This window comes from Antennarius striatus, chromosome 12 (assembly GCF_040054535.1).
Source record: "Antennarius striatus isolate MH-2024 chromosome 12, ASM4005453v1, whole genome shotgun sequence".
Lineage (NCBI taxonomy): Eukaryota > Metazoa > Chordata > Actinopteri > Lophiiformes > Antennariidae > Antennarius > Antennarius striatus.
The window spans coordinates 4,826,725-4,847,228 of record NC_090787.1 but is presented as its reverse complement, the minus strand read 5'-3'; the positions used below and the strand labels follow the sequence as shown (position 1 = coordinate 4,847,228).

The 20,504-nt window shown below is 45.1% G+C and overlaps 2 protein-coding genes across 5 annotated transcripts; one reads left to right on the top strand and one right to left on the bottom strand.

Annotated features, from left to right (window-relative positions):
• Positions 1-204: 204 nt before the first annotated feature.
• Positions 205-11,066, bottom strand: slc37a1 (solute carrier family 37 member 1). Of its 3 annotated transcripts, none has more exons than XM_068329603.1 (20): positions 10,889-11,066; positions 9,616-9,779; positions 8,757-8,838; positions 8,518-8,644; positions 8,347-8,425; positions 8,098-8,233; positions 7,932-8,008; positions 7,570-7,736; positions 6,255-6,307; positions 5,725-5,799; positions 5,289-5,411; positions 4,766-4,856; positions 4,282-4,344; positions 4,025-4,110; positions 3,852-3,900; positions 3,489-3,562; positions 3,338-3,416; positions 3,094-3,191; positions 2,955-3,016; positions 205-2,529 (listed from the first exon to the last, which is right to left on the bottom strand). In XM_068329603.1, the coding sequence occupies exons 2-20, from the start codon at positions 9,669-9,671 to the stop codon at positions 2,514-2,516; spliced, it is 1,593 nt and encodes a 530-aa protein (XP_068185704.1). In that variant the 5' UTR covers positions 9,672-9,779; positions 10,889-11,066; the 3' UTR covers positions 205-2,513. The 3 variants fall into 3 exon arrangements, with proteins under 3 accessions (XP_068185704.1, XP_068185705.1, XP_068185706.1); XM_068329604.1 differs by lacking the exon at positions 10,889-11,066 and adding an exon at positions 10,533-10,873; XM_068329605.1 differs by lacking the exon at positions 5,725-5,799 and having other exon boundaries at positions 207-2,529; positions 10,889-11,062.
• A 2,352-nt stretch (positions 11,067-13,418) lies between these two features.
• rrp1 (ribosomal RNA processing 1) lies at positions 13,419-18,628 on the top strand. 2 transcript variants are annotated; one of them, XM_068329102.1, is made up of 16 exons: positions 13,419-13,597; positions 14,072-14,154; positions 14,325-14,382; positions 14,467-14,552; positions 14,657-14,718; positions 14,799-14,928; positions 15,014-15,078; positions 15,208-15,398; positions 15,501-15,601; positions 15,872-15,969; positions 16,048-16,067; positions 16,152-16,289; positions 16,404-17,449; positions 17,528-17,674; positions 17,827-17,890; positions 17,990-18,628. In XM_068329102.1, the coding sequence occupies exons 1-16, from the start codon at positions 13,471-13,473 to the stop codon at positions 18,196-18,198; spliced, it is 2,625 nt and encodes an 874-aa protein (XP_068185203.1). In that variant the 5' UTR covers positions 13,419-13,470; the 3' UTR covers positions 18,199-18,628. The 2 variants fall into 2 exon arrangements, with proteins under 2 accessions (XP_068185203.1, XP_068185202.1); XM_068329101.1 differs by having other exon boundaries at positions 17,824-17,890; positions 17,990-18,622.
• Positions 18,629-20,504: the final 1,876 nt, after the last annotated feature.

Below are 20,504 nucleotides of genomic sequence, written 5' to 3'. Positions count from 1 at the left end.
CATTTTTATTTATGCTTAAATCAGGTTGTTGGATTCTCGTCTAAATCTCATCTGAGGTCGTCCAGATGGATACCTTTTACACACACACGGTCATGTGATGCCAACATTGCATGACATTAGTCACACATGATGGAAAAAAAGCTAAAAACATCTTTAAAGCATTGAGTTTTTTCTCCTGAGGCTGTCATATTTTCCTGTGTGTGTGTGTGTGTGTGTGTGTGTGTGTGTGTGTGTGTGTGTGTTTCCCAGTCTGCCCGTGTCACTGAGTGGGTTCCTGTCTGTCGGGAGCGTTCTGGTTGACACCTGCCACCCCCAGCTGGGGCTCAAGCCCCCTCCACAAGGAGCCGCCACACAAACAAGCCATCAAAAACACAACAGCAAAAGAGTTAAAGAGGAACAAGGGTTTTTATTTTTCCTAAAATAATTACCTCAGGAGTCAAACCCCCACAACCCCCCCAGAAAAGAATAGCATTGAAATGTTTGTCTTCTTACAAAATTCAAAAGGCACACAGTTTCAAGTACGAGACCTACAGCTGACGAGATAAACCCTCCTAGGAATCTCAAGGCGATGATGTCACAGCTCAGAGGGGGTTTCACTGTGCAGCCAGTAAATTAACAGATTATAACCACCAAAAAAATCTGAAACAAAAGAATAAACACCAATCTTTTAGATTTTTTTGTACTCTCATTTTTTTAGATTGTTTTGTTGTGCTTACAAAAATCGGACGGAGGTGGGATTCAGTCGTGATGAGCAACAGAATCCTGCAGAAAGACCCCCCCCCCCAACAGAACGTCTACATTCATGGCACAACTGAGAAAAATGTTGTCATCTTCACACAAAAAAATACAACTTTGGTGCCTCGATGTTAGAAAATAAAATCACCACAATGCAGACAGGAATAATTTAACCTGCACAAATCTCACATTACAGTACAATCTCTTTGGTTCCTTAAGGCAAAGGTGAGAAAGGTCAGCATCCCGTCGCATGTCGACATCGCTCCTCCGACTACCGTAAAAGTAGTCACTCTGCGGATTTTAAAAAATGCAACAGCGACTTTTGCATTAATTTTTTTTTTTCTATTTTAAACCACTAATTTGTCCAGATGAGGAAATCCGCCTTCAGAAGCTTCCAAATACCACTAAAAAACGAGTAGAGAGCACTTTTTAGAGGGAGAGTTGCTATGACGACCGTGCGGACTGTGGATGCTGAGATCTTCAAAGTTCTTGTGAAGAAACGGTTCTATTTACATTCAGTGTCGAAACTAAATCTCTGACGTTCTTCCTTATGAATAAACATTGACATGAAGCTGACAGGAAAATAAAACGAACGCTGGAATTTCTGTTTACTGTCAGGTAGCATTAGCGGTCGCTAATGTTAGCACATGGTCACTCAGCCGGAAGTCAACACAGAAAACAGCAGGATGATTATTCAAGGGGCTTTGCTAATGTGACCGCTAACGTGAGCTACGCTGCTAACAGAGCTAGCACCAAGTAACATTAGTTCATCAGAAAATCCACAGGGAAAAAAATTAAAAATTAAATACAATCATGTTTCACCAAAATCCATCAATAACGTTGTGCAATTGCGTTTTTGTACAGTAGTCAGTCGGAATCTGATGTGAAATCTTAACGGCAGCTCTGGGCCGCTAATGGTGGACGATTGATTGATTGATGGATTGATGGGTGTGGCCATCATGACGCTACTGGATGAAATCAGGTGGTTCACATTTGTGTAGATTTTCAATGCGGCCGTAGAAAAGCTTTTTTCAGATACATCTTTAATTCAACATCATTTCAGTTGTTGCTACTAGCTGGTTGCTTCTAGCCTGTTCCTACTAGCTAATGTTCTGCAGTACTTTCCCAGTCCCTGCGCTACTTTTACTTACATTGAACAAACGGCAGCATAGCGCTGCTCCAGCGTGACTTCAAGAACATGCTAGCCTAGCCTAGCCTAGCAACAAACTAACAAATTTTTTTCATCAGTTACATGGTGGCTGATCTCTTCCTCTGATTGGACATTAAGGAGCTGATTAAACCTGCGCCGCCTCTCCACTTTGAAACCATTGATTTCCTTCTTCTTTGCGTTAGCGGCTGACCGCTAACGCCGGCTCCTACATTTTGTTGCTTTTACAACCTATGCTGCAGCAGAGGTGGAACGATAGCGCCACATCACACCTTTACAACGCCGAGCTCAGGCATGACGTTAAAAAAAAAAGGACCCTGGGGTTTAAAAATGAAGGTCAGATAAAGGTAAGAAGATCCAAAAGTCGCCGTTTGAAAGACATCCACGTCTATAATGAGTTGTAGACGTGTGGACTGAAGGCTGGTGCTGCGTTCGAGCTCAGCTCGATGGGAAACAGGTCACCAGAGGGGAAGTGTGTGAAGACAACTTCAGTCTGTCCGCTCATTAATCGGCGTTAACCCCTGACGATCTGGACGGTCTTGTGAATGCTGGAGTCCACCTCACACTCACGTCAGCGATTGGAGGAGGTGGAGGCAGCGCAATCAAAGTGTCAGTGCTCCTTCAGCCTGCGAAGGAGACAAATATTAACACTGGATTGATAAGTCGGGTGTCATTAAGTTTTACAGTCAGGAAATATGAGCTCACACTGCAGAAAGGTGTTCACAAAACAACAACTAGACCACAGGTTGGAGGAGGAAGACGTTCACATCCTCTCAGTGATTCGTCATTTATCTGTTACCCACAATGCACGTTAGAGCACGGGTAAACAAGAGGCTGGACAGGTTTTACGTGTCACTAATGTTTGACTCGGGCTGTGGGTCAGTGCCAGTATTCCAGCTCATAACTGGCACTCATTAACCTGCAGCTCTGAAGACGCGGCGCTTCACCTTCAGCTCTCTTTACGTCTGTGAATGATGGTCGTAACGAGAGCAGAAACAGAACCAAGTCTAGGAACCAATGGAACGATCAGGAGGAAGGAAGCGGGACTTACTCGACGGAGGAGGAGGGACGGGACGTCTTTGACAGCTCCTTTACGACGAGTCGTAACAAAAGCTGCGCACAAACACAGAGTTAGGAGCTTTAAGCCCTTTAGGGAATGGATACGGTTTTTATCTACGACCGGCACTCACCAGCATAGCCAGGAAGTCAGCCAACATCAGCATGTAGAACACCTGATCCCAGCCCCACGCAGACAACAGCCCCGCCAGCAGGGGGCCCAGTGCAGCGCCTGATGACAGAAACACAACCGGGGTCATTCCTCATCTCATTTTACGGTTTTCCAGCTCATTCTGACCCTCATACCCAGATTGTCACTGTGAAGACAAACAAGGTTTAATCCGCCACTGAAAATAGTCCCGTCTCCTTTACACCCACCTATGGATCCGGTGCCGTCGATGATGGCGGTGACGGTGGACAAAGCTCTGGCGTTGCCCTTCAGGCTCTTGTGGGTCCCCTGGAACGAGAGGCGGGGGGGATGAGAGGAGGAGGGAGGGGGCGATCAGGTACAAGTCCGGCACACGCTTACCAAATCAGCCGACACGGCGGTGGTGATGAGGGCGTAGGGGCCGTTGACGAGGCCCCCACACACCAGCAGCATGCCTGTGGAGACAGGGGGGGGGGCTTAATGACAGCGTGTTGATGGTGACTGTGTGACATCAGAGCTGCTGTGGATCAGCAGCTGCGCCGCCGCCATGGCGAACACTTCAGGTTACCGTGACGATGATGAGGCGCAGCTGCCGCCATCAGGAACTCTGTGTGAACCAGCCCGACTGATGAAGAGTCATCAGAGTCAGAGCCGCTGCTCTGAGCCTGTTCTAATGGGTGCAGACGTTCTAGTCGATGCAATGACGCCACCTGCTGGTGACTCATCGTATCGCTCACAACTCACCGACGATCGGTCCCATCCCGAAGCCGCTGATCATGGAGAAACCGTAAAGCTGCAGGACAGAGAGGAAACACGAATCATCTTTTTGAGCTAACCACAACTGTTTCAAACATGGAGGACAGGTGTCACCCAGCCAGGGGGGGGTTTGGGGGGTTAGGGTTAGACCTGTAACTCACTGTGGGGGCAGCCAGCAGCAGCATGATGACACAGGTGGTGGCTCTCTTCCCTAGTTTATCAGAGATCACACCCGCCAGGATCCCCCCTGTTCACACAGATGACAGTAAAATAATGGTACGATCCACAGGCCGTCACCACCACCACCTCATCACGCTGCACAGTCAGGACACAACATCAACATCTGGAGCTCTAATACTACAAGATTTAGAAGTGAATCACACACTGCTGGATGTTACTAACAAACACACACACCTACCCACTATTCCTCCCACATCAAACAGCGTTGAGAGATCTCCAGCTTTCTTGGCGTCTAGATGAGCTGAAACACAAACACACAATAATGAATGATGTGAACAACAACGACACAACAACAACAAATGATTGATCCTTTTAATAATCAATCATTCTCAAACATTCGTCAATATTTTCCTACACCACATAAAACAAGCGAGAACCGAAGCGATGCCTTCCGTTTTCCAGGAACGCTCATCACTGATATTGTTATGGTTTCCATCGTGACGCGCTGACCTTGATCTCCGTCTGTGAGCGGGATCAGTCTCAAACCCTTTGCTCTCTTTCCTCTCAAAGCCGTCTGGTATTTCAGGACGGTTAAGAATTCACATTTCATTTTTCATTTGAAGAACAGAACTTTTTTTCTCACGGATAGAAGAAACAAAACCGAACATGCACGAACATTTCTGTGAACTTAGTGACTGTGTGTTGTGTTGTTGGGCGTCCACCTGCTTTGGTGATGTAGAGCGGCAGCCAGAAGAGGAAGGTGTAGTTGACCAGCTTGGCGAACAGCAGACACAACGAGAACTCCACGACGCCCTGAAGGGACAGCAGTGTTAACGGTGAGTCAGCAGAAAGATCAGAGGGAAATAAAAAAAAACACCTGAGTTGAATGATTAGACTTTTGCTTCCAGCGTGGAAAAAACCCTAAATTAACTGTCCACTAATCTGAGTCATATGTCTGATATAATTATGAGCCTGATTTGAAACCAGTCAGAGTGTTTAAGCTGCTTTTCTGGATAAATGGGATAAAACTAGGGGAATTCTGGGATGGAGGAGACGACGTTTGATGTCCTCAGATTAGAGCTGGTGAACGGACAGAGATGTTAACAGGGATCAGAGGGCGACCAGCTGGAAGGAAAACTGGATCGAGTGTGTGTGTGTGTGTGTGTGTGTGTGTGTGTGTGTGTGTGTGTGTGTGTGTGTGTGTGTGTGTGTGTGTGTGTGTGTGTGTGTGAGAGAGAGACTCACCGGTATGCGTAAGGCTCCCATGAAGCTGATGGGAGTCGGCTCGGATTCCCTCTTCACCACCACGACAGGCTGCACTGGGATGCACACGGTATCCCTGGGCAACAGCATCTCTGTGTCGTAGCACTGGTGGACAGACAAAGAGCGTGAGGAGATGATGCAACCAGAGGAAGACAGGAACTGATCACCGGGGACGACGACACCAATCAGGACGTCATGAAGCATCAGTGTCGGACCAACAGCACTGCAGCGCCCAAAGCCTGGAGCCCAGAGAGGAGGACGGACGGATTCGGTCATCTCTTTCCAGATCTATCTTTTTAGCTTCTGTTGATCCGGTAGACGTCCGGTTTAACAAAGCTGATGTGTCAAATGCCAAAGCAGAGCTTAAACCTTCCCCGACAGCAGCAGTGCTAGCATTAGCGGTAGCATGACCACCGACCTGCGTTTTTCTGCCTCTGTTCTGCAGATACACCTTAAAGTGTCCACACACACCATCACAGTACTCATGTGGAACCTGGTTGAGGGAACAACAAATCTGTTTTACCATCCTCGCCTTATTTTAAAATAACTTATTTATAATGAGTTTAAAAAATTGTTATTTTAACATATTTTACTGGATTTTTTTGATATTTTATTTAATTGCATTATGTTCATGGTTTTATGGTGTGTCTGTTGTGTTTTTTTATTTATTAACTGTGCAGCACTTTGAAAACCTTGAGCTTACTTAAATTGTGCTATTGAAATAAAGTGTAATGTATCGATCCGGTAAGTTTTTCCAGAACCAACAGTGTGTTAGCAGTTAATCCGCTACCCTTCCCTTCCCAGTGAATCCAGCGACACGAGACCCCTTCACACCGTTGGTCCAAGCTGGGATTGTTGCTCCTTTTGTTGTGTGTCTACACACAGTCATCGTCATTCCAGCACCGACAAAGAACTACGAAATAAAACAGAGGGAAGAGATAAACTCACCGTCTTGTCCGGAGTGGATTTCTGACTGTAGAGGCTTTTCAGGTCGTTTGGATCTGAAGAGAGAGAAAAAAAGATTCGATCAGGTTCAAACTAAACGGATCAAATGACATGAAACTTTGCATATGTATCTAAATGACATATGACAAGTTTCTGAAATTTTAAATCTGGTAATTTTTGCAGATGATACTAATATGTATTGCTCAGGACTGGACATTTCTCAGTTAATTTCCCAGGTGGAGTCAGAGCTGATAAAATTTTTAAAATGGTTTGATTTAAATAAGTTATCTTTAAATGAGAAAAAGACCAAATTTATGATTTTTGCATACAACAAGTCAAGCACAGAGGTCAAATTGATTTGGAATGGGATTAAAATTAAAAGGATTTATGAAACAAGGTTTCTGGGAGTGATCATAGATCATCAGATCTGCTGGAAGCAACATATACCTGTACAGTATATCAAGAATAAATTATCAGAGACACTTGGTATATTGTATCAAAATAAAAACATATTGAATAAGAAATGTCTGCACATATTGTATTTGTCACTTATGCTTCCATATTTTTCCTGCTGTGAAATCTGGGGAAACACATGTAAAACATATATAGATCCTCTGATTAAATTGCAAAAAAAGGGCAACAAGACTAAGTAGTAATAAGTAGGGTTTCATGATCATACTAATGAACTTTTCATGAAATCAAATCCATTGAAATTTGTTGATATTGTAAAATTAAATGTTAAAAATTGTATTTCGCATTGTAAATAAGGACATTCCTTTTACCATTCGATCCTTTTACAAACTAAGAAAATGCACATATAACCTCTGAGGTCTATTACGATTTCAGTCTATTAAAGCAAGAACAAATGCCAGGGAAGGATGTGTGTCTGTACAAGGAGTGAAACTCTGGAATGATTTGGAAGATGAATTTAAGTTGATAAAAAATTCTGTCTAAATTTAAAAAAAAAAATTAAATATGAGTTAATTGATGGCTATAAATGTTTGTAAATTTGCTGACGTGAAGTCATTGGATAGTGGTGAATAATTCAATTTATGTGAATGTTGTTAAAAAACAAAAGAATGTTGATGTTGTTGTGATTAAGTTGTGTTAATCAGGATGGGCTTATATAAGCAATTTGCTTCAACCCAGTCCTTTGTTGGTTATTGTCAATATGTATTGTTTTTGAATGTGAAAAATATGAATAACCAAATGAAATTTCATTCATTCATTCAAAAGGAGAATCCAGCCCACAAACTAAAACTTGTCTGCAGCTCCATCCTCCTCCCGCCTGTCAGAACAAATATTAGCAGTGACTCACGCTCGATGAGGAAGAAGAAGCAGACCACGCCCATGGCCGCCATGATGAGGCCCGGCACGATAAAGGACAGGCCCCAGTTGGTGGAGACCCAGTAGCCGGCGATCAGGGAGCCCAGGATGTTTCCCACTGAGGTGTGTGAGTTCCACAGGCCCATGATAAGGCCACGCCTGACAGGAAGACGGGACAGGTAGGAGTCATGAGACTCTTCCTGATCTTCTCTGTGCTAAAGAGTTCAGTAGAACAGCACAGCTGCATTCATCTAAACCGTTAAGGGTCAGTTCACATGATGAAACTCTCATTTTTAGGTGAACTGTTCCTTTAAATCACACAAACACAATCGTGTTCCACACACGAGGCCTGACCTTCCTTTCCCAAACCAGTTCCCGATGCAGGTCACCACGCTGGGCCAGCCGGACGTCTGGATCAGGCCGTTGGCCACCTGGAGCAACGATACCGCGTAACGACAACCGTAAAACACTGAAAAACAGCGTTATGACGTTCGATGATGTCATCAAAACGAAAACTCACCTGAACGATCAAGTAGAAGGCCAAGCTGTGGATGTTGTAGACGTAGCCCAGCCCAAACAGGCAGGTGAACAGACCGCTGGCCAGCATGCCCACCGTCAGGAACAGGCGAATGGGAATGCGCTCGCCGATGATGCCGCTGCACGGGTGCACAGTGATGACATCACGTTAAATCAGGAACACGTAGAGGTCATTGCACACAAGCTTTGTCATCCTGTAACTAATCCCCATCTTGAGTTAACACCATCCTACCTGAGGAACATTCCCACAGCGTACGCACACAGGAAGGAGTAGTCCATGGCCCCCAGCAGCTGTTTGTAGTTCTTTTTATCTGAGGGGATAAATTCAGGAAAGTTCTATCAGCAGCAGAACCAGAACCAGGATCGTTCTGTCAGGATCATCAAAACCGTCTGGGATACAAACCAAAAGGCTTCCAGCTGCAGTCCATGTCCACATGGAGAGGTGGGGAGGGCTGCAGGCCGTCGCCGCCACCGCCGGACACCATGGTCGCGATCTCACTGATGGACGTGCAGTTCTTATGGAGTTCGCTCTGTCGAGACAGAATCATCACACAAACGTTTGAACTCGTCCACTTATGAGTGTTTATAAAGTGTTTATAACCCCTCTATGTCTCTGGGGGTGGAACAGCGGGTGTGCGTTACCTTGACGATGCTGATCGGCTTCCTGGTGAGGTGGAAGCAAGTGTAGAGCAGGAAGGTGAGGATGAAGGTGAAGGCTTTGTACCTGCAGAATGGAAACACAAGAGGGCAGCACTGAGACCCGATGTGGAGGGGGTGGGCAGAGCAGACAAACAGCGCTTTAGAACCAAAACCAACCCAGTACCCAGAGTTCAGTGTGACTGAAACCACAGCAGACGCATTCCGCTAAAGTTAATCTGGGTAAACAGAGGGTAAGTAGGAGTATTAACAGGGACCAGACAGAATAATTACCCCTCCCAGGCTTGTTACGTAAAAAACAAATACATGAAACCAATCAGCAGCAGGAAGGACTCGGGTGTTCCTTACTGTAAATGTGATTACGACACACGCCAAATAGCAGCGGTGAACGTCGTGCGTGGATGAAGGTGTGTGTAACGTCTGGACGACATGCGACACCCCCCCCCCAGGATACATCACCAATAAAAAAATAACAGCCGACAAAAAGGAAAACTCGAGCCGGTAGCTGTCATTACAGAGTCAAGAGGGTTGAACAAACACGGTTTGAACCGCCAGCAGTTAGTTCAGGACATCCTGGTTTGTTTGTTTACCTACAGATGGGTTTGTTTGTCTGTCTATCTAAATAAAATTTTTATTTGTGTTCATCTCTGATCCGTTTCTGTTCGTATTTTAATAAAATACTGATTCCTTCAGTCAGAATCTTTCGTCTAACTTAAGCTGAAACTAAATCACCCCCCAAGGACAAGCGGCGTCTAATTAAAGCTCCGCCGATGAGGCAGAATGCGGTATTTCTGGTATTCTGTAAGGGACCTGAAGGATTGTGGGAATTCAGACAGAAACTCACCACTGATCCCTTTCGAAGGACACCAGCAGGCGGATCCCAGGAGGAACTGCAGCCATGATGAGGATCCGATACGGACCAGGAGATCGAGGAGCTGGGTGAGGGTCAGGGGTCCTGGTTCAGGTCATGTCAGGGTCACGGGGAGAACAGGAGCAGGATAGGAAAACCTGGAGAAAAGAATCAGTCATTTAAAGTCTTTGAGTGTCCTTCTTTTTGTAATTTTATTTAAATTTTATTTAAATCAGGCAGATAACCCATCCTGCCCAGGACTGAAGGTCCTCTGTGAACTGCCTGAACACACAGTCCACACGAGGAGGCCGTCCGATACGTGACCTCCCTCAGGTCGAGCGAGGTGATATTATTTTCATTTGCTCTGCGACGTGGAGGAAACGATGCCAAAGCCTCGTCTCATCTCAGAAACAAACTTCTCATTCGCTCAGGACCAGGAAGTCGTTAATAATCCTGTCAGGAATTCATTTTAGGAGTAATAAATGTAGAATAATGAAAGAATCACCTGTTTTTGAATTAGTTTGAGTATTTTTACTTCCAATGTGGAGGTTAGTAATGATTTTTACAGGCATACGGAATATTGGAGGCATATTTTTTAGAGATATAACTATCTTCAGAAGCATCATTCCACTCATTCCAAACAATCACGGGAGCTGATAAAGTGTTTCTGCGTTCCTCTGACCTCCGTCCCTGTCCACCATCACCGTGGAAACGTTCACAACATGTCAGGATGGACGTTTCAGTAACCACTGGAGAGGGTCAGATGGAAGAGAAGGGCGTCCACGTCAGAAAATTATCTAATGTGGTCACCTGATCTCATCCCGTCACCTCATCTCAAAATTCATCTCATCTCATAATTCATCTCATTTCATCTCATATTGACACCTCATCTCAATTGTCAGAACTTTCACCTCCTCGGGGCTCGTTTCACCGCTGTGACGTCATCGGGGGGGGTAGATAAAGGGGCTTCAACGTCACGCTAGTTCCCGGTTCCTTCACGTTGACTCGAACCGGCGGCTCCGGCTGTCTCTGACCGGATCCGCCCCCGGTAAAGACGGTCAAACTATCCCGGCGGGGAGCGCAGCCGTTCACCGGCAGGTACGCAGCCCCTTCCCCCGTCCCGGAGGTTCCGTGGGGGGGCTAACCCGCAGGCTAGCGCCGAGCTTCCTCCTCCTCTTCACGACAGCTAGCTAAACCGCACCCGCGTGCGGGTCTCGTGCCCGGTAACCCGACCTGCCCCCTCTCCGGTGGGGGTGGGGGGGCTTACCTGGCAGAAGGGGGCTCGGTTCCGGTCCGCTTCCAGCCTCAGTTCAGCGCCATGTCCTCCACTTCCTCCCGGCGCGGGACAAACCAGCGACTGTCACCAACACACACACACACACACACACACACACACACACACACACACACACACACACACACACACACACACACACACACACACACACACACACACACACACACAGCTGGACTGAGCGGAGCGCACGCGCCCCTCCGCCGCTCTGACGTCACCAGCGGCTCGAGCTGCCATTCAGGCAGTTGTTTGATCTCTGACCAGAGACAAAGGAGGAGGAGGAGGAGGAGGAGGAGGAGGAGGAGCCGGTTTCTGCTCTTCCTCTACCCGCTGTGTGTCCGGTTACCGGGAGAGTAAACAACTGATCAACAAATAAACAAACGCGCGCGAACGGTCCCGAGCCCAACACATGGAGCTGAAAACGAGTTCACCGCAGCTTCTAACGGTTCTACCACCTCCCGACAGGTGGCGCTAGTGTGTTTCTGCACCATCTATCTATCTATCTATCTATCTATCTATCTATCTATCTATCTATCTATCTATCTATCTATCTATCTATCTATCTATCTATCTATCTATCTATCTATCTATCTATCTATCTATCTATCTATCTATCTATCTATCTATCATGTGCTACTGTGGTTAGAGAATGGTGTCAAAACAACTTCCTGTAACATGATTCTTCATCTTTTTTCACCACGACGTGAAAGAAAACCACATTTTGGTGGTGATCTGATCATCATCCAGATTAAGAATTTATTCTACATGGGATAGGAGCGAGATGATTTTATGTTCTGGTTTCATGGGTGAATCCTTTAGTGATCGGACAAATAATCACACATTGATCTGATCGGTGTCTGGGTCAGGTTCTGGTTTCTATGGCCCAGCTTTTTAGTGGCTGAGCTGAACTGAGCTGCCTTGTTGAGGTTAACTTGTGAGTTCTTGTTTAATTTTGCAACCCAAGATTACATCAAGCCAATCATCTACCCTAGAATCATGAACTGAACTTTGACCTTATATTATCGTTGATCTCATTGCTGTACATTATGTTCAGTGCAATGGAAAACTTATCCTCCCATGCTGTGTTTCTCGCTTGTTTCACACAGACTCGGGGCGGATTGGGTCGCTTCTCGTACATCCCCTTTTTAAAAAAAATAATTTCAACATAGAATCTGCAGACTCTTCCTGTAAACATCCTGAAAACGTTCAACCAGCTGGAAATTATGTAGCAGCTGACAGGATTTATGTTTCAGACCCACTCTCATGTATTTACTGCCCCACTTCAGCTCTTTGAAACTTTTGCAAATATTTATACTCACGCTTCTGCAGCATTAAACATAAAGAAAAACTGACATCCATTTAAGAAGGACAAGCTGAACGAAATATATGTGTGTATTTATAAGTATATGACATAAAAAGCAACCAAAAAAATAATAAGTGCATTCAAGTCAAGAGTTTAAACAGTGAATTATTAATATAAATAGATCACTTTACAGTCATGAGGCGTTTAGTTGTCTAAAGTCTATTTGCATATTGTTCTGTCCTGTATGCAGAGCATGGGGTAATTTTACCCTGCCTGGTTTAAACTTCAAACTGTACATAATGTATAACTAGCAAACAAACATTGGTCTTCCAGGACCTATAAGATAAGATAATCCTTTATTGTCCCACAGTGGGGAGTATAATTAAATGTAATTAACTAAAAAATATTTGAGCAGACATACGTCCATGTATACCACCCTCAGTAAAACTTGAAAAACTCTTAACGTGGATTCCAGTCTATAACAGGATCATTTAATTATTCTTCATCTGGGGTGCATTAACAAAAAAACATTCAGAGTCACGTGTTTATCTCCAGCACTTTATGACAAGAATTTTTCATGGTGAATCTGAATGTTGTTTGATTGAATGTAGTATTTAATTCTTCAGAGACACTTGAAATTAAATCCTAATTTAGAATATCTTAGCTGCAAGATGGAGGGAATGTCTTGTTTTTCTTTGGTATCTGCATTATGAAAAAAAGGAAACAGATCTGAAGATATAACCAAAATAAGGAAGCTTGTATCTCAGGATAGTAACTAAGTATCTCAAAAATCTTGACATACTTGCTAAGAATAATGACGGAAGATAATGAGAAGCTTTATGCAACTATGACAAATATTCAGCAAGATAATGACTAAATATGTCAATATCAGAAACGTTAAAGAAATAATGTCAGTATCTCAAAATTAAGACAATATGATAAAATATTGTTAGGTAATAATTGAAAAATTAATGACTGTGTACCTCCAAAATATGCCAAAAAAACAGAAATCAATAACCTATTTATCTACAATTTTTATTCAGAATCTTAAATCATTATTTTTATATTTCGCTTGTGGAAAATTCCGTATTTATAAGTTGAGCTAGTCAGATGCTGCCGCCCTGTGGCACTACGAGGAATCGCAACACAGGTTGCTTTATGACGTCATCAGTCTGCGCCGTTTACACAGGAAACGTGTGGCGGCGACAGAGCGAGGCTGAATGGAAGGAGGACCACGTGAGTGTGTGTGAACATGGCGGCGGTTCAGGAGCCAGAGGTGCAGTTCGCGCAGAGATTAGCCTCCAACGAGAGACCCGTCCGGACCAAAGCTCTGAGGAAGCTGAGGAAGTACATCAACGTCCGGTCGCAGAAAGCCGGGGGTACGTCAGCCTGTCAGCGCTGGATGCTAGCTCTGAGCCAGCATGCTAACACGGCTCTAGCTGCACCAGCAGTAACTGGGATTTTTAAAGTGTCTTCAGCAGCATGATGATGAAGCAGACTGGTTCAGTCCAAACCAGTAAAAGTAAAAACTGACTCTTTTAAATAAAAAATAGCCGGAGCGGACGTACTTTGAGCTAAAGTTAGCTTTAGCTCAAGGTTTTGGGATCGATTCTTCTTCATCAGTCACGGATTTATCTCAAAGCCTCATTATCCTAAAGCTAGTTAATGCTAAAGCTAGTGAAACTAATTTATTTATTGAGGATCGCTTTGATATTACGTTGAAACCCGCAGTCAAGCAGGTAGATGATCTCCACGAGGACGCAGATTGTTGTCTAATCTCTATGATGTGGGCTTTAATCTGCAGTCATTCTGATTGGAGGTAATTCGATCAGGGTTCTTGTGTCTCTCTACAGGTGGTTTCACCGGTGATGAGCTGCTGAAGCTGTGGAAGGGTTTGTTTTACTGTGTGTGGATGCAGGACAAGCCACAGCTCCAGGTGGGTTGGATTGGACTCATGATCGGCTGCGGTTGATTATTGGATCGATATCTGGGACACCAGATTTATTGAATACTTTTGTTTTGGGTGTTCCGCTCCAGATTTATGTTTTACTGATAGCATTTTGATGCTGATACCAGATTTAACGTGGGTCTGATTTTCTCCTTCAGGAGGAGCTGTCCAATAAAATCTCCAGCCTGCTCCACAGCTTCCAGGATGTCGACGGACGTGAGTGTGATTCTGTGATCTCGTGTGGATCAGTGAGTTTCTTTGGACATGAGATGAAACCTGTCCTGCTGCTGTTCCCTGCAGAGATTTTGTACCTGGAGAGCTTCATGCAGACCTTCAAAAGAGAGTGGACCGGCATCGACAGGCTGAGGATGGACAAGTTCTACCAGGTGGGTGGGAAGAGTTCGTCCTTAAGAATTTTAAAGTGCATTTTGGCTGCATTTGTGTTACTTAGAACTAAACTAAAGTGTTCTTTTGTCTTCCTCCCTCTCAGCTGGTTCGCTTCATGTTCAGACAAGCGTTTGAGATGCTGAAGAGGAAGAACTGGGACAGCAGGTACCTTTATCGTACCCTCACCTCCTCAGTTGCTTCCAATCATTTAGAGGAGACTAATCGTGTTTGCTACGTCTCTTTAGCGCCGTCTCCAGGTTTCTGGAGCTGCTGACGGCACAACTCCTGGAGACCAGCGGCGAGGTGCCCATCGGGCTGCAGTTCCATGCCCTGGACGTCTACATGTCGGAGCTGGCAGCTGTGGGGTCGGCAGAGGTACGGCAGCGACCCCCACTTTGTGCAGAAATCATCAAAAACTCCTGAATTCCTGGTTGCATCTGTTTGCCTCTGGTCTTCTCAGCTCACTGCCGATCAGAACCTGACCTTCATCGAGCCGTTTTGCATCACAGCAGCCAAGACCAAGGAGTAAGTTAAGCTCGGTTCTGCTGATCTCACGCTGGCACCAGTTATTAGTGTTATAAAAGTCGTCTTTCCTTGTCTCTTTGGACGAGAATCCGTCATCAGCCGCTCTCTGACTCACGTCCGTCTCCCCAGTCAGGCTCTTTTCGACACCATCTGCAACAGCATCTTCAGCACCATCATGGACCAGGCTCCTTTAGCCATCGTGGATTTGATGAAGGAGCTGAAAGCAGCTGACGTGTCGGGCTCTGACTCGGGTCAGGCCTCTGCGGAGGAGGAAGAAGATCTTGGAGGACGGAGCAAAAAACCAGTCGGCAAGATCAACGGTGCGTTCAGATGTCAACGCCGAAGTGGTGAATCATGGGTCCTGTTTAGCATCAGGAGGTGTTTGAAAGATGATGAAGTTGAGCTCCTGTCTTTGTCTTCAGGTAATAAATCAAAAGAGGAGGAAGAGGAGGATGAACTTCTTCACCTGGAAGAATCCGACATGGAGGCGCCGTACGATGACGACACAGAACCTGTCCTGCAGGTTGAAATCTTTAATAATCTGGTGTCTTACCGTCCTTGAACCCACCACCGCTTGAAATGCGTGATATTTATACCAGACATGGAGAACAAATCATTTAAAGTTCAAACTATTGTTGCAGATAATTGGCTTCAGTTTTTAGAGAGTGAATCAATCGTGTGTTGAGTCGAATAAGCAGGAGCTGCAGCGGAAAAATCGATATCTGTGTTTAGTTCTGACTAGTCAGATGTAGACCTGGTGGTGTGTTTAATGAGGTGTGTGTGTGTTATGTAGTTTGACTACGGCGCGCTGGCGAACAAGTTGTTCGACTTGTCCAAACGGAGCAACACACCGAGCAAGAGCAGACAGAGACTCTACAAAATCATCAGAGGGTGAGAAGACACACTTAAACCGCCTGTGTGTGTGTGTGTACCTTCATCACATTAACGTCTCTTCTTCCTCCCCGACAGACTGCGAAACCTCAGCAAAGGTAGGCGCTGGCGATCCCACCGCCTTGTTAAAACGGAGCAATCGATCGTGACCTTTGACCTCACACTACCTTCTCTCTCCTCAGGTATCTTCCCCAGCGACAATTTCCCGGAAGAGGTCTCCACGGACGAGGATGACGACATGTTCTGCAGCAGGAAGAGGATGAAGAGGAAAAGTCACTTAGAGGAAGATGAAGGGCGACCGTCATTCAAGAAAAAAAAAGGTATGGTGTGACATTTGAGGCGATAAGGTGATTTATTGATTAAATATGCAGGGAAATGAGGAAGTAAACGTAAATGTAAGAATAAATATGAAAATTATTCTTCTGCTACTTCAGGAGATACAAAAAAGGCTTCTGCCCCTAAAAAACTAAAGAACGACTCTGCAAAAGACAACAGCGAACCAGCTGAGCTTTGTGAAAATAAAGAAAAGAAAAAGAGGAAGAAGAAGAAGAAGAAGAAGAAAGCAGTGGTTGCTAAGGGGTCTGAGAGCACAACTAAAGCGACCGGAGACCCGATGCAGAGCGCCGTCAGCGCCACAGAGGCCGCCACGTCGGAAACAGTCAAGGAACGTCCATCAGCCACTGGAGGAACCGGCGATCCAGCGCCGGGCGAGGAGGAGGAAACCTCCGCAACAGAACCAGAGACGCCCGCCGACGCTGCAGCGTCAGGGAAGAAGAAGAAGAGGAGGAGGAGGAAGAGGAAGAGCCAAACAGAGGGCATCGAGGCGGAATCGCAGGTCAATGCAGGAGAAGAGAACACACCCCTTGAGAGCGACGCCACGGTTTCCGGCGAGAAAACGAAGAGTCCAGAGGAGGTGAACGGCGTCGGAGGAGAAGACACTTCCGCCGCTGGAGTCCAGGCTGATTCTGTGACTCCGAGGAAGAAGAGGAAGAGAAATAAAAACCTCAAGGCTGATGAAGGTGCAAAGATAGAGGCCGTCTCTGAAATCACATCAGTCAGCAGGGAACCGTCAGAAGACACCACTGCGCCGCTCCCAGAGAAGAAAAAGGGCAAACAGGAGGTGGCGGCTGAAGCGTCGCCCGCCGCAGACGAACACAGCAGGACCCCAAGGAAAAATAGAAGAAAGAGTCATGAAGAGGATCAAACCGGGGCAGAGGAGGAACCTGCTCAGGATGCTGAGAAACCACTGGTTGTCATGGCAACGCCAGCGAAGAAAAAAAAGAAACGGCCGTCTTTTAAAGAGGACGAGGACGGAGGTCAAACAGAGTTGCAGGTGGTCAGAGATAAAGATGCAGAACCCCCGATGGGCAGCGCCGAGAAACCAGCTAAGAAGAAGAGGAAGACCCCCGTGACGTTCGAGTACGAGGCCGACGAGCTGGAGGCGGCAGCGGTCAACGGCAACACAGGAGGAGATGCCGCTGTGAGTGTCCAACGAGGTTTAAAGATGATGTGACTGAATTTCAAAGACGTCATTAACTCCAGCTTCCCTCGATCGCAGGACGCCGGAGAGACATCCACACCTTTGAGCACTGGAAAGAAGAAGACGAAGGCGACGACCCCAGAGTCTGACTTCATCACCTTCCAGAACGACGCCGCAATCCCAATGCCTCTCTTCTGCAAGACCAAGATGAGCCCAGGCAGCAAGGTATGAGGAAGGAGAACGGTTCTGCGTTTGCAATTTGATTTCAGAGCAGCTGAACAATGATGTATTTTCACTATGCTGCTCCAAAATCACCTTAAAACCTTCCTCTACCTGTGGAAACAGCTTTTTTCAATCTGTGTTTTTTTCCTCAGAAGAGACGAACTCCCAAATCGGATTCCAAGAAGGTGACATTCGGTCTGACGAATAATAAAACAGCTGGTAAGAAAACAATAAACAACTCTTACAACATTTCAGCGATTCTTTTTTTTTCCCCTGATGTTTGATATATTTCATCTCTTTATCTCCTTCACGACGTAGAATTCAAGAAGACCGACCGCAGCCTGCTCCTGAGCCCAGACGGCTCCTCACGTGTGCCCTTTGACCCCAGGCAGAAGCCCAAGTTCGGGGTCTTGAAGTCTCCGGCCACACCAGCCTCTAAAAAGATCAAGAAGACCCCCAAGAAGGCGACCTTCGCCACCCCGACAACCACACCTAAGAGACGGCCCTCGGCCGCAGATTTCTTCTAATTTCTTCTGCAGAAACAGAACTGACTGAATCACGCCTCTGGATTATATTTACAGATATTTTGCGTTCATCTGACATCATGTTGCTTTTGAGAAACTTGACTTTTTAAATAAAGTTTCTCATTATAGTTTTTCCATTTTTAATTTACAGTGTGTCCGGGGAGAGACTTATTAATGTAAAGAAATCGGGTCTTTGGAATTTTTACCACTAATTTACAACTTTAACAGTTTAACAGCAGCATTTATATACATACAGGTAGTCCTCAACATATAAACATAATTGGTTCCTAGACGCTGTTAGTAAGTTAAATTGTCCTTAATTTGTTATTTATTAAATTTCAATCTAGAATCTCCATTTGAGGTAATTTAAATGTTATGACTCTAAATACTAAAGTTCTATTCCCTAAAACTGGCCTGAAAAAATAACAGGACTTAAAAACAACACACAAAATCCTCTAGTACGGTTTAAATTAAAATTAAATTACAATTAAAAATTTATTAAAGTATAACATCTCTACCTGTGCAAAATTAATTTTCTCCTGGGGATAGTAGAGATAAATCCCAGCTTTAATCCATTGAGGTGCTCCACCACACTGAGTGAATGGCGCGCTGACGTCACTTCCTGGTCATCAAAAGTCAGACACGCCCCTTTATATTTGATTTCTAAGTTAACTCCGCCAATAGTTCACATCAACTAGCAAAACATTCAGAGTTTAGCGCCAGTTAACGGTTCCGGGTAGAAACCTGACCCGAAACAAAGGTTCCTATATCAATTAACTCCTGCAGAGAGACAACCTGACAGCATATAAACAAGAAAATAAAATACAGGTTCAGATCGTTTAGAGTTCAGTTGTTCTCGGTTATACTTCGGTCCAAAAAGACACACGGAAAAACAATAATAAAGTTTACGTCATTTCACCCGATTTAACGTCTGTCCCCCACAAATACTGAACTATTGAAATCACTACAAAACGTTTAAAAGCACATAATATCAAGTCACTGAACAATAAATAAGAAAAGTAACACGTAGTTTACCTTTAGCTTGTATGTATGCTAACCGTCCAGAGATAAAACAGAACAGCAGAGGAAATTAAAACATTTGGATTACATGTTGCTCTCGCTGTAAATCTGTGTGCTGCCCCTAGACGCCAAAGAATGAATTACAACTGCTCATTAGTCGCTCACTGCTGCTTCTAGCGGTAACAGAGGGAATTAACGCGACTCTCACTGATGCCCCTAGAGGCTAAAAGAAGAGTTGCAGGCGCTGCGCAGCTGTCTGCAGCCGGAAGATTTTTAAATGTCCCTTTAAATTCCTGTAAATTAAAGATGTTTTACTCTTTAAACCACCTTCACGTCCTGATCCTGGATTTTTTTTATGCCTTTTCGTGATAATGACTCTCAAATCTTGTTTTTTTTTTTATCGTCATCAGATTTTAAGTGTAAATTAATTAGAATCTGTGATAGTGGCAGATCAGTCAGTCATTTTCCAAACCCGCTTCATCCGCTTACACAGGTCACGGGGGAGCCGGCGCCTATCCCAGCTAATGTCAGGGCGTGAGGCGGGGGACACTCCGGGCACAACGCCAGTGTACCGCGGAGCCACACACAAAGACATACAAACACGCACACACACAATCACTCCTACGGTCAATTTGGGACCGGCCAATCAACCTGAAGTAAGTGCTTTTGGAGGTGGGAGGAAGCCACGGAACCCGGAGAGAACCCACGCAGACACGGGGAGAGCTTGCAAACTCCGCACAGGGCGGGACTCGAACCCGGACCCGCCGTGTTGATGATGACTGATGATGATTGGAGCAGCAAATTTTTCTCCATACAAAATTGGATTTTCAACTTAAATGCAGAAGCAAAAACAGATTAAAGAGTGAAAAGCAAGAGTTTAAACAAATGAAACTAGTCCTTTATGTGACCATCAAGAGTCCAGACCACAGTAGAATCTCACCCTATACGTCTGACAGTTATTCTAGATGGAGGTTTTCATGATGATCCAGATCTAGACGATAAATTTGACTCGAGAACGAATCTGTTTCATCGATTTGATCTCAGGTCAGTCTGGATCGTTACTATCCATTACCTCACAGGGGATTTACCGAGACACTAAAAGATAAAGTAATTGGAACCCACGCTGGTAATTTAAAAAAAAGAAGACATCCGGTCACATCTCATCTTTCTGAACAATCCTCCTGACAGAAAAATCCTTGCTGCCAAAAGTACGAAGCCAGTAACATGGATACAAATAAAAAATATTATCCTATGAGTAGAATTTGGTATGTTATTGATTGCAGATGTGA

Excerpts from the sequence above, each read along its gene's own strand:
- slc37a1 (XM_068329603.1), bottom strand. The coding sequence starts at position 9,671 with ATGGCTGCAGTTCCTCCTGGGATCCGCCTGCTGGTGTCCTTCGAAAGG. Across the intron at positions 8,426-8,517 it reads CTGCAGCTGGAAGCCTTTTG|ATAAAAAGAACTACAAACAG; the intron begins GTTTGTATCCCA and ends TTATCCCCTCAG. Across the intron at positions 5,412-5,724 it reads ACAGAGGCAGAAAAACGCAG|TGCTACGACACAGAGATGCT; the intron begins GTCGGTGGTCAT and ends TCTGTCCACCAG.
- rrp1 (XM_068329101.1), top strand. The coding sequence starts at position 13,471 with ATGGCGGCGGTTCAGGAGCCAGAGGTGCAGTTCGCGCAGAGATTAGCC. Across the intron at positions 14,719-14,798 it reads AGGAAGAACTGGGACAGCAG|CGCCGTCTCCAGGTTTCTGG; the intron begins GTACCTTTATCG and ends ACGTCTCTTTAG. Across the intron at positions 15,970-16,047 it reads CTCTACAAAATCATCAGAGG|ACTGCGAAACCTCAGCAAAG; the intron begins GTGAGAAGACAC and ends CCTCCCCGACAG.